Source organism: Trichomonas vaginalis, chromosome V (assembly GCF_026262505.1).
Source record: "Trichomonas vaginalis G3 chromosome V, whole genome shotgun sequence".
Lineage (NCBI taxonomy): Eukaryota > Parabasalia > Trichomonadida > Trichomonadidae > Trichomonas > Trichomonas vaginalis.
Genome location: NC_067207.1, coordinates 11,130,647 through 11,145,672, shown reverse-complemented (window position 1 = coordinate 11,145,672; position 15,026 = coordinate 11,130,647). Strand labels below are relative to the sequence as shown.

General features: G+C 34.5%; 7 protein-coding genes and 1 pseudogene across 8 annotated transcripts, besides 1 other annotated feature; 3 read left to right on the top strand and 5 right to left on the bottom strand.

The window, feature by feature from the left end:
* Positions 1 to 12,569: part of a mobile genetic element that runs on past the window's edge.
* Positions 500 to 1,378, top strand: TVAGG3_0316190 (organellar and viral DNA polymerase type B; the record flags this gene model as incomplete). The annotated part of the gene is made up of 1 exon (XM_051230044.1): positions 500 to 1,378. One exon carries the CDS (start codon positions 500 to 502, stop codon positions 1,376 to 1,378), a length of 879 nt encoding a protein of 292 aa, XP_051099774.1.
* TVAGG3_0316180 (organellar and viral DNA polymerase type B) lies at positions 2,637 to 3,248 on the top strand (the record flags this gene model as incomplete). The annotated part of the gene is made up of 1 exon (XM_051230043.1): positions 2,637 to 3,248. The coding sequence occupies one exon, from the start codon at positions 2,637 to 2,639 to the stop codon at positions 3,246 to 3,248; it is 612 nt and encodes a 203-aa protein (XP_051099773.1).
* On the top strand, positions 3,337 to 4,239 carry TVAGG3_0316170 (KilA, N-terminal/APSES-type HTH, DNA-binding family; the record flags this gene model as incomplete). The annotated part of the gene is made up of 1 exon (XM_051230042.1): positions 3,337 to 4,239. The coding sequence occupies one exon, from the start codon at positions 3,337 to 3,339 to the stop codon at positions 4,237 to 4,239; it is 903 nt and encodes a 300-aa protein (XP_051099772.1).
* On the bottom strand, positions 6,082 to 6,501 carry TVAGG3_0316160 (protein of unknown function, DUF4108 family; the record flags this gene model as incomplete). The annotated part of the gene is made up of 1 exon (XM_001291692.2): positions 6,082 to 6,501. The coding sequence occupies one exon, from the start codon at positions 6,499 to 6,501 to the stop codon at positions 6,082 to 6,084; it is 420 nt and encodes a 139-aa protein (XP_001291693.2).
* Positions 6,552 to 6,896, bottom strand: TVAGG3_0316150 (uncharacterized protein; the record flags this gene model as incomplete). Its single annotated transcript, XM_001283720.1, has 1 exon — positions 6,552 to 6,896. One exon carries the CDS (start codon positions 6,894 to 6,896, stop codon positions 6,552 to 6,554), a length of 345 nt encoding a protein of 114 aa, XP_001283721.1.
* TVAGG3_0316140 (Poxvirus D5 protein-like family) lies at positions 6,934 to 7,518 on the bottom strand (the record flags this gene model as incomplete). The annotated part of the gene is made up of 1 exon (XM_051230041.1): positions 6,934 to 7,518. One exon carries the CDS (start codon positions 7,516 to 7,518, stop codon positions 6,934 to 6,936), a length of 585 nt encoding a protein of 194 aa, XP_051099771.1.
* On the bottom strand, positions 10,728 to 11,495 carry TVAGG3_0316130 (annotated as a pseudogene). Its single transcript has one exon. A coding segment is annotated over exon 1 (768 nt).
* An 830-nt stretch (positions 12,570 to 13,399) lies between the features above and the next one.
* TVAGG3_0316110 (protein of unknown function, DUF4106 family) lies at positions 13,400 to 13,624 on the bottom strand (the record flags this gene model as incomplete). Its single annotated transcript, XM_051230040.1, has 1 exon — positions 13,400 to 13,624. One exon carries the CDS (start codon positions 13,622 to 13,624, stop codon positions 13,400 to 13,402), a length of 225 nt encoding a protein of 74 aa, XP_051099770.1.
* Positions 13,625 to 15,026: the final 1,402 nt, after the last annotated feature.

Here is a 15,026-nt window from a genome sequence, read left to right as displayed (position 1 = left end):
ATGTTTTGTCATGACTTCTTCGTAAATGTTTTGTCATGACTTCTTCGTATATGTTTTGTCATGACTTCATCGTAAATGTTTTGTCAAACATGAACGTAAATGTTTTGTCATGACTTCATCGTAAATGTTTTGTCAAGACTTCTTCGTATATGTTTTTGTCAAACATGAACGTAAATGTTTTGTCAAGACTTCTTCGTATATGTTTTTGTCAAACATGAACGTAAATGTTTTGTCAAACATGAACGTACATGTTTTGTCATGACTTCATCGTACATGTTTTGTCAAGACTTCATCTTCGTATTCTTTCACCCGTTGAATTTTGTATAAAAAGCAACCGTCGAAATTCTGGCGGTTGGTATATTCTTCACAAAATGCTTGTTTTGAGGTCGAGCCACTTTTGGCTCCACCGTATTTTTCAACCAAAACTCATGAATTTTCCCGAAATAAAAAATAAAGTTAGTTTTTTTAAAAAAATATTTTTTATTTTTATTGTAAGAACATGTTAGCAACAACAGCACCAAACTCGTTAGTCATGAACCCAACTTCAATGTTAGTAGAGATGAAAAGCTTCATTCCTTCTTCATATACTTTCGAAACAGAAATCCAGAAGATAAAGCAAGAACTTCTCCAAGGAGATTTAGATTGCACTGCGAAAGATGAAACAAATGAAGAATATCTTTATGACATGCAGGATATTATTGACCATCTACCTAAACTTCCTGAAATACAACAACAAAAGCTCACTATTCCTGAATTCGATGAAATAGAAGTGAAACCAACTGACTCAGTTGAAATAAAGAAGTTCATACGTAAGGTAAACTATGAGTTTCTTGGATTTCATTGCAACCACAAAGTCATTGACATATATAAATCTGAAGAATTTAAGACCTACGACAACTTTGTTTCGTTAGTTGCAAAATGTGTATGGCAGATAAGAGATAAAGATAGAAGAGGTAAAGTATGGAACGAACAGATAAAACCCGCAGCCTTTGAGTTAAAGAAAACCATTTACGCCTTAGTTGTTTTAGCAGGACAAATTTCAATGTACAATGCTAAAATGAACCCACAATGTTCAAAATGTAAAGCAGCAATGAGGAAATATAACTACTCCGTCAAAGAGATAGAACGTATGCGAAACGACTATGCTGACTTAAAGAAAGAAGCAGAGAAACCAGCAGAAGATAAAATGGACATGTTGACATTTCTGAACAAAAACTATCCAACTGCTGACGATTTCCTTCTATCTGACGTCAAGAAGAAATATAAAGAAACATTCGGCATTGTTAAAACATTCGATGTACTGACAGAAGAAATAGAAGCTACAAAACTGTTTAGGATTTCACGAATTCACAATGTTTACCATGTAAAACGCTTATAAAACTTTATGGTAGAAATATATTTTTGTCTGATTTACACTCATTGACGATGAAATCATGACAAAACATATACGAAGAAGTTTATTTCCTGTGTTGTTGTCAAAATGTCATGTTGTCACCATTTTCAAAAAGATGTTAGTTGACCGAGGGACCGAAGGACCGAGGGACCTGGTGACACCTAAAATATATTTTTGCTGAAAAAATGACCAAAAATCATTATATAACTGTTATTTTTTGACGAAGAGAACTTTGACACTTCGTAAAAAAAATCCCTGAAATCGTGAAAAAATGACCAAATTTCATTATATAACTGTTATTTTTTGACGAAGAGAACTTTTGCACTTCGTAAAAAAATCCCTGAAATCGTGAAAAAATGACCAAATTTCATTATATAACTGTTATTTTTTGACGAAGAGAACTTTTGCACTTCGTAAAAAAAATCCCTGAAATCGTGAAAAAATGACCAAATTTCATGAATTTCCTCATATGTTTGCGACCCGAGGAAAACCGCGGGTCGAGATTCCGTATGAAAATCGTGAAAATTTGCCAATAAATTTAAGAGGTTGGTATGTTCATAGACTATTAGTAAATGCAGTTGCAGTGAAGGCTTACTTTACATCGTTCAGACACTAAACACGCAGACGACTGGTTCAGAAACCAAAGCACACAAGAACTTTTGAGTGAAATTTCTCTAGACCGACTTTTTTCGGTCTTGCATAAAACTCATGAAAATCGTAAAAAAATGACCAAATTTCATTATATAACTGTTATTTTTTTACGAAGAGAACTTTTGCACTTCGTAAAAAAAATCCCTGAAATCATATCTTTTATACAAGATAGAAAATCTTACTCGCCTAAAACTCATGAAAACGTAAAAAACAGCGACCCAGACTTTTTTCGGGGTCGCCTAAAACTCATGAAAATCGTGAAAAAAATGACCAAATTTCATTATATAACTGTTATTTTTTACGAAGAGAACTTTTGCACTTCGTAAAAAAAATCCCTGAAATCGTAAAAAAATGACCAAATTTCATTATATAACTGTTATTTTTTGACGAAGAGAACTTTTGCACTTCGTAAAAAAATCCCTGAAATCGTGAAAAAAATGACCAAATTTCATTATATAACTGTTATTTTTGACGAAGTGAACTTTTGCACTTCGTAAAAAAAATCCCTGAAATCATATCTTTTATACAAGATAGAAAAAATAAAGTTAGTTTTTTATAAAATATTTTTTTTATTTTGTATGTAAAGACATATATGACAAACATTGAGTTTGAAACAGTTAGAAAGATAGACAATGACACCAAAATGGTTAGAATATGTGATTTAAACGTAAGATACTCAAAGAAATACAAGAAATATTCTTTGTCAGACATTTTATCTCCATCTGGAAAGAAACCGAAGGACTGGGTTAAAAATGCTTCTACTCAGAAAATTTTGACAAGAAATCCTGAGCTTATGATATCGGTAAGATTCTATGGAACTGCAGCATATCTTATAGACAAAAGTCTTATACCAATAGTTTTGTTATGGTTAGACCCAGTTGTTGGATATAACTTCATAACATATGGTTCATTCGATACGGAACGTTGCAGTGAAGGCTTACTTTACATCGTTCAGAAACCGAAGGACTTCAATACAAAGAGATATAAGATAGGAAGAACATATAATATAACTAAAAGATATGACAGTATAGTCAATAGAGTTAAGTTTGTGTTCGTTAACGATATGAGAGCTGCTGAAACAGAACTGCTTGAAGTTTTTGAGAAAATGTATGGTGCTCCCACGAAAGGTAAAGAAACGTTTGAAGTAGATGAGATAGATAAAGCTATAAAATTATTTGACGAAGTTGCTGAAAAATACATGTAAAGCGTTTATTTTTGGTCTTTTATACAAGATAGAAAATAACGCTAGTTTTTTATAAAATATTTTTTTTATTTTGTATGTAAGGACAGATATGTCAACAACAGAGAACACAACAACTGCTATCGTTCATGAAGACATAAATGAAGAATACGAGTGGGTTCAGTATAACAAACAGTTACGTCTCATTCGTTCGGTCAAAGACGATATGTACCAAGTGCAAAGTATTTTGACAGCATGTTTTGCTCCAGATACCAAGAAACCACAAGACTGGTTTAGGAACCAAAGCACTATTGAACTATTAAATGAAGCTGAAAATTCGACTACGGATTTTCTCGTAGTCGCAAAAACTCATGAAAATCGTGAAGAACAGCGAGTAAGTAAAAAACCCCAGTCGCCAAAACTCTATGAAAATCGTGAAAAATTGCCAAACGGTTTGAGAGGATATTATGTACATAGACTTCTTGTAAATGCTGTTGCAATGTGGGCTTCACCTCGTTATGCTTGGTATATTTTCATGATGTTAGATGAAATTCATAGACAAGAACGTGAAGAGCTAGAGAACAAGCTTGAAGCAAAAGATGAAGTCATTGAAGCAAAAGATGAAGTCATTGAAGCAAAAGACAAAAACATACAGAAAAGAATACCACGTTCGGTACCAAAAGGAAAGGAAAAGAACTATAAGTATATGATTTATACTGAAGAGATGGAAAATGAAGAAGACAGAGATATGGTTATGTTGCATTTAGTCAGAAGAAACAACAAAAGCTTTTACGACCTTGCTAAGATTTACAAATCTGACAGAAATTGGTTCTATCGCGAAAACTTACCGATTTCAATGACACCAAATGAAGATGTGAAACAAATAGTTCAAGATACGTTACCTCAAACACACTATGATATTAAAGGTTGTACAATACTTACATTCAAAGAAGATTTGCCGCTACTGAAAGAAAAAATAACAGAGTATTTTGACAACTTCAAACAAGCAGAGTAAATGAACCATTTATTTTTACGCTTGACTTCAGATGGCTCAGGTAGCTCTATAAGGTAAATTGTCTTGTCAAATCCTTCTGGCATTCCGAGTCCTTCCATCCGACATTCCGAGTCCTTCCATCCGACATTCCGAGTCCTTCCATCCGACAAGAAAAAAATTTCCCGACAACTGGAAAAAAATTTCCCGACAACTGGAAAAAAATTTCCTGTTGTTCGTCCGTAAACCATTCAAATTTTCGAAAATTGAGAACTTTTTGGTCGAACTTCAGAAAAAGTTTTTCCTTCCGACAGAAAAAGTTTTTCCTTCCGACAAGAAAAAGTTCTTCCATCCGACAGAAAAAGTTCTTCCTTCCGACAGGACACAAACGGATGACTGACGTTCCTCTTCCTGAATGCCTTCCAAAGCCAGAAGAACCGACAGCCCCAGCACCACAACAGACTAAGACTAAAACACTTACATTTTTACGCTTGACTTTTTACAATTTGAACTTTGTTTGCGTAGATATGAATTCTGAAAGAAGTATGAGGGTCTTGTATGACTTTGTACTTCTCCCATAGTTCATGTCTGTCAAACTTACCTGCCATGGACTCTTTCATAAGTTCCATGAAATCGTCTTCGGACAATCCGGGGAAAAGTACAATGTCAGTAAGTATTCTCTTTACATCCTTACTTAAACTCTTTGCTGTCTGTACACAAATGACAACTGAGATGTTAAAGTGTCTGAGCTTCTTAAGAATTCGACACATATCTTGTTCTCTATTCTTTAACAAAGGATGAGATGCAAAGTCGTCTAAAATAAGAAGACATCTGTGAGGGTACGTTTTCCAATCGTAAGATTGCAATTTCTTCGAAATGTATTCTATCTCTTTCTGTTTGTTTCTGAAGTGTTTCTTCTCTAATATTCTCTGCATTTCCTCATTTGGGTCTTTAAACTTAGAATTTATATACTCATTTATAGCATTGTACTTCAAAACTCTTCTTTGGTACTTCTTTATCCAATCTAACAACTCAGAGTCTTTTATACATACTAACTTAGACTTCTTTATAATATCTTTGAACGAATTGACGGTTTGGTCAAATTGACCAGAAGTACTACAAATGACAACTAACTCATAGAATGGGTTCTTCTCATCTAGTTCTTGTTGTTGTGCAGCCATTTTAAGATAAGTGAAAGTCTTACCCGACCCAGGTGGTGCAATTAGACCTGTTATACCATTCTGAGCAAATAAGAACTTGTCATGTATGGGTTTTATCTGAGCATTTTCTAATTTCACCTTGTTCTTGTTTAAAACATTCTCAAATTTCTTGTCAATGTCAGCAAACTTTTTTTCTAACATATTTTTAGAAAAATTAAAATTTTTATCTTTTTGAAAATGTCTAGCGATTTCGCCATCTATATTCGAGACAAACTTTTCGACAGCAAAACATCTGTCGACCATAAAATCTTACATAGTGTAAACAAGAAAGGTGAATTTGTTCTAAAGTTCTGTTTCTGGGAATATGACAAGAACCATAAAACATTAAGCAGAGCAGTCTTAAAATTTGTCAATGACAGACTTGTTGACAGAGATGACGCCGATTGGAAAGATGAAGTCCAACAAAAGTTCTTAGAATGCAAAGAAGACACATGCGCTGTTCTTGAAGATGAAATAGAAAACAGAATAGATGAGCTATTAAAGGACAAAGAACTTTTACAAAAATATGGTTCTGAGAAGTTTGAGATAACTCCACCAGAAAAGAAGAAGAAAGAAAAGAAAGAAAAGAAAGTAGAAGAAGAGAAGAAAGAACCTGAACCAGTTCCAGAGAAAAAGAAATTTGACATGTAAAAATAAAATTTTATTTTTAGAACATTTCTGGGTCAATGTCAATGTTCTCTTCCTCTTTAGGAGCAAACACTGGCTTAGACTCTAAAATCTTTTTACCCAATTTACCTTGAACTTCAACTATCTTAGACTCATAATATTCATAGTCGTCTGCTTTCTTTGGTTCATAAGGTATAACAAGTTTGTATGCTTTGCCTTCTTTAAGGTTTGAGAACCTTCTGTCAAAACTTTCTTTGACTGTTAACAAACCTTCTATGTCTAAGTCTTCAAATTTCGCACCATTTTTAGTCACAACAGCAAACTTAACTGGTTCGATGTTCCAAACTTTGCTGAATGAAGACTTTTCAAAATGGTAGAAGTAAACATTCAAATATGTGAATGGGTCTAGTTCTTCTTTAAGTCCTGACATGTACTTGTTTACTGAGATGAATTTCGTCATCTTTTCTATCGGATAAAAAAATATTTTTTCGAAAAATAAACTTAGAAAAATTATTTCTTTATATATTTGCCATTCCGAACTTCGAAAAGATGTTTTATACCAGCATAGAATTTTTCTCTAGAGCTTGGTCTTATATCGTTTTCATGACAATATTTTCTATATTCTTCATATAAAGCCTTTTTTTCATACATTTCATAAGGACAATCTAACCAGAATAGCGCATATCCATTTTCGTTATCTAGGTCTCTATATGTTTCTTCTGTTTGTGGAATTTCGTTTTCTTCTGTTTGTGGAATTTCGTTTTCTCTATTTAGTTCTATGTCTATATATTGTGGCTTAAAAAGATGTGGGCAAGAAGGGTGTGGCGCTATGTAAAAAGTTAATTTTTCTGTCATCTTTTCTATCGGATAAAAAAAATATTTTTTTTTAAATTTACTCAGAAAAATTTTTCTTTGTATATACACCATTCTGTACGTCTAAAAGACTTTTGACATTTGCCAAGAATGTTCGTTTAGACGCTGTCATATAACCATATTCTTGACAATATTGTTTATACGAATCGTACAATGACCTTTCATCTAAACACTCAAAGTCAGTTTCATCTATGAACAGTTCATATACACTCTTGTTTGCTTCTAACAATGTTTGTCTCTCTTCGGTATGTGGAATTTGTCTTGGATTGAACTTTGAAATATCTAATGTCATGAAATATGAGAACAAGTGGTTGTAAAAGTCAGATGTCAAAGTTTCTGACAAAGCGTCAAAATATTCTGTATCTTGCATATGAGCTTCTGACGTTCTGACAACTACATATCTTCTGTCAGAACTTTCTAACTTCATCGGAACAGCATTGTTTGAAACCATAATGAAATTTGCAACATTTTCACAAACTCTTTGGTCTTTATACTTTCTTTCAACAACTCCAACTTTGTCTGTTATAAGACTCTTCAAAGCATCTGAGTTCAAAACTTTTGTTGTATCTATACTTTGAAGTTCGTTACATACTATAAGTTTCATATTCTCTATTGAAGAGTTAAATTTACCGCAGATGTTTTCTAAGTTTGTCATATTAGGGTTCGAATAGCCCTCTAACAGTTTGCATAAGATATCTGTAAAGAATGTGTTCTTACCAGTTCCTTGTTTTCCAATTATAATGAGAGCAGTTTCATTTTTAGCACTTGGATGTTGTAAGATGTTTGCAAACCAACATAAGATATACTCATAGACTCTTTCGTTTCCATTGCATATAATTTCTTTGACATGGTCTAACCAAGCTTCTATAATATTTTCTTTCCATTCTACTTGTTCATATTTATATCCAGTGAAGATAGAATAGAAGTTTGGAGAAGGTGTATAAAACTTTATACCTCGAACTGAAAAATCTTCTAACTTTGACAATAAGATATCCCAAGCATCTAACATCTTCATGCCAACTTGTACAACTTTTATTTTCTTAAGTTTCTGTCTACATTCTTGTTCTGAAACTATTGTTGCTCTTGGTTTGTTAAAGACTACATCATTCTTTCATAACATAAACATTCTGGGGCAGAGTCGACATAAATGACTAAACGTTTCAAATTCTCGACTGCTTTGTTATAGTCTCGAAATGGACACATATTTCTGAATGTTTGGAAGTCATAAAAATCTGAAACATCTATTCTGTACATTTTTATAAAAATAAAAAAAATATTTTTTTTATTCTTGAGCTATTTGTTGCATTTGTTCCATTTGTTGCATTTGTTGTTGAAGTTGTTCTTGTAATACAATACTTTCACCAGTTGCATCTCCAATTCGAAACTTTCTGCCGTCATTGACAAATACATAGGACATAAAAGTTTACAGGAACAAAGTTTGCGTCAACTAAGGTTAAGTTTTATGTTTGCTAAGTGTTGAGTTTACTAAAGCTGAAAACTCTGCATTCGAATGAACAATAGCAAACCAGCAGAGAATTGTGTATTTATACGCATGAGTATCTTTTGGTCATAGTAGTTTCTGTCGACATTCGAATAGCACTTTGAACCTAAGTTTGAAACAATATATAAATAGGTGTACTTAAAGTCAATGGAACAGACATTCCTTGTATGACACCTTTTCCTGTTATAGGAAACTGTTGTAGTAAAAACCAGATATAAGTTTTGTATTATAGCTCATATTGTTTATAGTAAACTCAGTCGGACATCCAAACATAATGAAACCTGCTCTAGTTGCAGCACATGTTTACACTCGTCCTTAAAGTATTAAATAAGTCAACAAAACCTGTTGGTGGTATATCTGAGTAAGTATCTTCAAAGGAGTATTTTTTACCATTCACAACAATAAATCTTCTGGGTGTCAAAAGAGCAAAACAGGCTTTAGTCGTCATTGTGTTTAAGGTTAGTTTACAATATCGTCCTTGAGGACTTTGTAAGTTTGTTGTTATAGAATTATATGACTCAGGGTTTTTAGTCGTAATAGTATAAACCATTGTGTCTTCTGCCATTTACTTAGCAAATAAATTTTAATGAAATGTTGTGGTCGTCAAATATTTTTATAACGTCTGGGAAACTATATTTAAGTTCAACGTTTCACCTCCTTCATAACGTATATCTTGTCAATGACATTATATGAAACACACAGCAACTAACGTCGGGTTCTATTTCTTTGATGTTTATATCGTCTGCCTCTGTCAAAAGTTTCAATAGTTCTTTCAAAACTTCATGAGGTGCAATGACATATGAGTTCACTTTTACAGGGTTGTGTTCGACCAAAGTTTAACATTATACCTAAAGCTTGACAAATCTTCTCCTGAGTTTGAAGTTTGTCTTCAGTTGTTGTAGTCGTTTCGAATATCTGCAACAGAACTTAAGTCTCTGCTAACTTCAGGTATGTTGGTTGTTCTTTTACAGGAACATTGTTATACCATCTTGGTCTTCGTATGGTTTCCCCACTTCAACATCTCTGTCTTTGACATTGACAACAACACTTTGACTGTTTGTTTGAGTTGGTGAATTTAACTTCACATTTGCCAACCGCCATTAAACCTTTTGAAACACTTACGCTTCTATTTTTCGGAAATGACATTTTACTTAGAATAAAAGATGGACGTATTCGAGTATCTCTTCGAATTGAAGCAGAACAAAGTTTACAACACACAAACAATACAAATACATTGACAGAATAGTTCTTTATACAAACAATGGTAAATGTTATAGAATAGCAGTCTTTGCTGAACCAAAATATTTTCATAAAGCAAAGAAAGTTGGTATAACTGAAATGGTGAAAGTTCTTGAAGCAGACAAAAATATAACTTCAAAACTTACAGATATTTCTAAAGGTAAGTTTATAATACAATATTATGTCAAAACTGGCGTACTGTCAATATTTGACGGAGAGAAGTCAGTTCAAGAACAACTTACTGACCTGCTGCCAAAATCTGCTCGATGGAAGCTGTCGTTATGCCAATCTGAGGAGCCCCAGCAGGTTTCATCGAACGAATCTTCAAAAGAGCATCTTCCGTGAAAAGTGCTATTGGTTTTGTAAACTTCTTTGCTTTCAATTCATCTGGACCGTCTGTCACCAGTATATTGTATTTGAACTGTACCAACAGTTGAAATACACACCCATAAAGTCTTCTGAGTCAGCAAATGGAATGCCAAGCCAAAAGTTTGAACGGTCTCCATTTGTATATTGAGTTTTTTGACCTCTGTATGAGTCCATACTTTCACATATGGCATAATAGAACTTTGCATTTCAGGGTTAATGGTTGTTGTGAAGTTGTTGTTAAAGTTCATAGCATCTAATGTCAAGTTGTATGACCTCATATCCTCAACTGTAGAATATTTTTCTCTTGGATAATATTTGCCATCTATGTTTATATGATATTTAATACCGGGGTTGTAGAAACAAGAATAGTCATTTATAGTTCGTCTGAACAGTACAAACATAGTATCTGCATGTTTCATTGCAGTTGTTAAGGCAATATCTGTTCTTGCACCTGGGTCAGCACTTTGGTTTCCAACTTCACTGCAAAGTCTTTGACAGATATTTGGTGTATAGGGAACATAAGTGGAACTGCAATATATTTGGCAGCTAAAGCATTTGAAATATCTGGGTCCAACATATAGACTGCAAGTCTGCGCATTCTATTCTCTTGCATTCAAATTTTTCGCATGTGAACTTAACTGGGTCCCAAGCAGTTCCAGCAGCATTGAAATAATAGTTTACTTCAGTGTTGAAGTTTGAGAAACCAAAGTCTAAGTCAACTTTGTCTTTGCAAAATTCGGCGATGACGTTTGATTTGCTCCCTTTACGTCTGTAATAGTGAATGGGTCTTGTGTTGGTGCAATGACTAAGTTATTTTGCTTGGAGTAAGTTCAATAGAAATTTTTCCTGCCAGTTTGGCAAGTATCTTAAAAACCTGAAGATGAGGAAAGATGACAAAGGAACTCTAAGTTTCAGTTTTACTTTGGTTACTGCTGCTGCAGTTTGTCCAGAAAGGTTAACATAAACTCCTGGAACGTTAGGGTCAAGTCTTCTTATTTTCTCAATAGTTGCATACTGGTCTGTTTGTTCTCTAGCTTGTGGTTGTACTGAGTTTCTCAAGCGAACCATTCATAGTTTGCCCATGTTACTGTTTGAACTAAGTCAGAGTTAGAATATATCTTATATCCCATGAAAACTTCTGGAGCATATTGGTATCCGACATAGAAAATTCCATTGCAACCTTTCTTGTCAGACAACTTGGCAGAAGGTTTTATTTCAATGTCTTGTTCCACGTATAAGAATGAGTTGTCAATAGAAATAATATGAAACCTGTCGCATGCAATATCTACTGTTGTTGAAGAACCTTCACCAAACTCACCTACATTTCCATAAGAAACAGCAGTTGTATATTCGTAAGTTCCAGGAACTATTTCTGACCTTCTAATGGCATTGTCGCATTCGTTATACCATTCGGAAACATTTCCATTCATGGCATCCAAAACTGTTGGCGTTATATTCTGAGCGGCGTACATTTCATATGGGTAAAAATATAGAATAGTTGGATTTATTTGTCACAATTGTTTCGGACCAAGCTTTACTTTCTTCCTGGCTGAGTTTTTAACTCTTCTTTTTCCTTCATTGCCACTACTTTCACTAGATGAAGTTACTTCTTCACTACTTTCACTTTGTTCTACTCTTCTCTTCTTCTTTGGTGTCGCTTTTGGTAACTTGCCCTCTGCTTCAAGTTGTTGCATCTTTGCCTCATGTTCACCTAGTATGTTGTAAATTTCCCATGTCCTTTTTGCCTTTGGGCTCTGGTCGCCCATCTCAGGTAACCTATATCCTAGAAAGATTTTGTCATAGTTTGTATTTGAGTCTTCGCTTATTGTTTGCATGACTCTTTCCTGAGTTTCCGGTTCAAGCTCTTCAAACAGAGCTTGTCCATATGGAATAAGCTCGTTTCCAAATATATGTTTTTGTAGCCATTCTGGTTTTCTTTCCATGTTACCAACAATATCTTTTGTGAATGGGAAAGCTTTTACCCAATGTTTCAGTCTTGCGTCATTTATTTCTGTAGTTGGTTTTATTTTGTCAAGGAACATGTTTTTCAATACTAACATTTCATTTGGTACTGTCCATTTGAGTTTTCTTAAATATTCATCCCTTCTCGGTTCATTGTCTGCAAAGTAAGTTTTTATGACATTTTGCAAACTTTCGTTTGCAAGGTCATGTACAATAGGTTCTCTTCCTTCTCTCTCCCTAACTTTCTTTCTAAACTCTTCACCAAATATACCATCTCTATGGTTCTGTGTAGTTCTTTGAGATAAATGTTTTAAGAACGTCAGGTGTTATATTTCCATCAGCCATGTTCATTTCATACTGGTTCAAAATATCTGCATCTTTCATATCTTTCAATGGCATTAAAGCCGCGCTGAAAATACCAGCTAAATCTGGTTCACCATTCACTTCCATTGCGTCTACAACTTCTTGGAATGTGGTTGTAAGTTTATGAACCACCTATCCGGATTTGCTTTATGACCCCATCTCATTGTAGTTCCATAGTCTGCAGAAACAAAAGTAGGTTTGTTTCCATATTGGTTAGGTTCTGAATGAACTTTAAACAATGTTTCATTTCTATATGTTTTGTTGAAATTTAACCTTTTATTTTCACCGAGTTCAGCCAAAGATTGAACGTTATATGGTCGTAAGTAAAAAGGGTTGTTGTATTTGTGTACATTTTCTTTCAGTACTTCCATTCTATGCTGAATATTTTCATCTGGTGTTGGAGTCTTTTGTATGTCGGCAAACATTTTTCGATATTCTTCTACTCTGTCAGCCGAATTTTTCTTAGACTCTTGGAAAGATTCCATATTCTCCGCATACTCTTGTTGAGGGTCAAGATTTTTCGGCTGTTCCAAATCTTCATCTAGTTCTGTGAAGTTAGTTTCCAAAGGAGGGACTTGTTCGTTTCCTTCAGGCTCTTCTAGCTGTTGTTGCTGAACTATTTCTTCCATGTCTGGTTGTATCTGAACTTCTTCCTGTGGAGTTTCTTGTACCTCATCTGCTGGCATTTCATATATTCCGAGACCGTTTTTAACAAGTTCCCTATCTAAGTCATCCGGACTCATAAACCTTTCTTCTTTCGTTCCGTCTCTATTTTTTACGCGTTTCATGAAGATAGTTGAATTGTCATTTAGCTCTGACACCAAATATCTCGGAGTAAATTCAGTCATGTCATTTGGATGATATGCTATTAAATCATATCCCTTAGCGAGCTTGTATTTTCCAGGTTTGAAATTATATCCCATTTGGTGCTGAGCCATAAAGCTAAATAGGTTCGGGTCAGTATTTCCTTCCTTGAACTTTCTAATAGCTTCTTTATATCTGTCACTAAAGTCAAGAGTAGCTGGGTAACCATAGTCTTCTTTAAGCATTTTTAAGAAATCTTGGTTTCCTTGTTCTCTACTTCTTTTATGTCCTTGCTCTGTTTGTGGTTGTTGTTGTGCAGGGTTTTGAACTGTTGGTTGCTGTGCTGGTTGTGGAGGTGGTTGTTGTGCTGGTTGTTGTTGTGGTGCTGGTTGTTGTGTTGGTTGTTGTTGTGCTGGATTTTGAACTGTTGGTTGTTGTGTTGGTTTTGGTGCATGCCTGTGTCTGTGTCCATGTGACGATGTAAATGTTTTAGGTAGTCCTGGTGCAGGTGCTTCTCTTGGAGGGTTTGGTGGTATATAAGTTCCACCAGCTGGCACATATGTTCCATCTGCAGCATAATGTCCTACCTGACTTTTCGTTTTTAAGAAAGCATTTACTAGGTCTGTTTTGGTCTGTTGTAACTCTTTTTCTTGACTTTCCACAACAGTTGCTCTAACGGCGTCATAGGCACTTTGAACTGCCTGTCTCGTTGCTGCATCTGTTATTTTCGTCATATTTTGTGCTACTTCTTTTAACTCTTTGTCGAAACCTTCAGACTTCAGTTTCTTTCCAGATGAGAAGTCGTTCACTAGTTTCACCTTACTATGAAGAGCTTCGAAGGCGTTCTTAAAGTCAGCATTTGTTAAAGCTTCATTTGAACTGTCTTCATCCGCTTGTATTTTTGTCCTTATTGACCCTATAAGTTGGGCTGCTTTGGCGTTGGCTTGGGCATCTAACCAGTCATTGTTAGCTTTTATATATTCTGCGCTTTTCATTGCCTTTTGCATGGCTGCGTCGTTATTTTTACTTTCTTGTGCTAAGTTTTCATACTGTACGGTTTGGTTTTGCAACTGTAAAAGTTTTTCTGCCTTTACATTTGCTTCAACTTCTTTTTTATACTCATCGCTATCCATATATGTCTTCAGGGCTTTTTGTTTTATTTCTTCATCTTTCAGTACTTTATATTGAGTAGTATGGTTTTTCAAATTTATAACATCTTGTTCCATTTTTTGCTACTTCTGCTGCTTTTTCTGACACTTTTTTTCGCATATTCCTCTGTACTTAGTTCTTTCAGTTGTTCTTCTTTCTTCTTTTTCTCTATGTTTAACTCATTGAGTTTCTTTGTGTGTCTGTCATATTCTAGTTTCTTTTCGTTTTCACTTATTTGTTTCTGTATGTCTATGTTTGACTTTTTGACATCTGTTATTTGATTTTTGAGTGAACTCAAATTCATTTGACTTTGAGGGTTATAAGCTGTTCCGTCTGCAGCTCCACCATAGCCTGCCATTTTCGCTAAAAGTGCCGCTCTTAAACCTCCACTCTGTGCACCAACAACTCGGTTTAAAAGCATAGGATTGCTTGACATTTGTTGCAACATAGTGGGGTCATTCAATATTTGTTGTTGCAACTGTTGTTGTGGTGTCAGTTTTACTATTGGATGTTTCAATGCTCTCTTCCTCTTACGTATATTCTTACGTAGCTTACGTGGCATTTTAAGTGAAGTTAAAAAGCGGTTTTTGACAGATGTTTATATGACACTTTTTGTTCAGCACAAAAAACTACTCGGTCAAAGTGCTGTCAGTTATGTGAAATAACTGTCCTATCTCATTCTATAAGGGGGAAAAGGCTTCTCAAAGTATACTTCCTTGGAACGC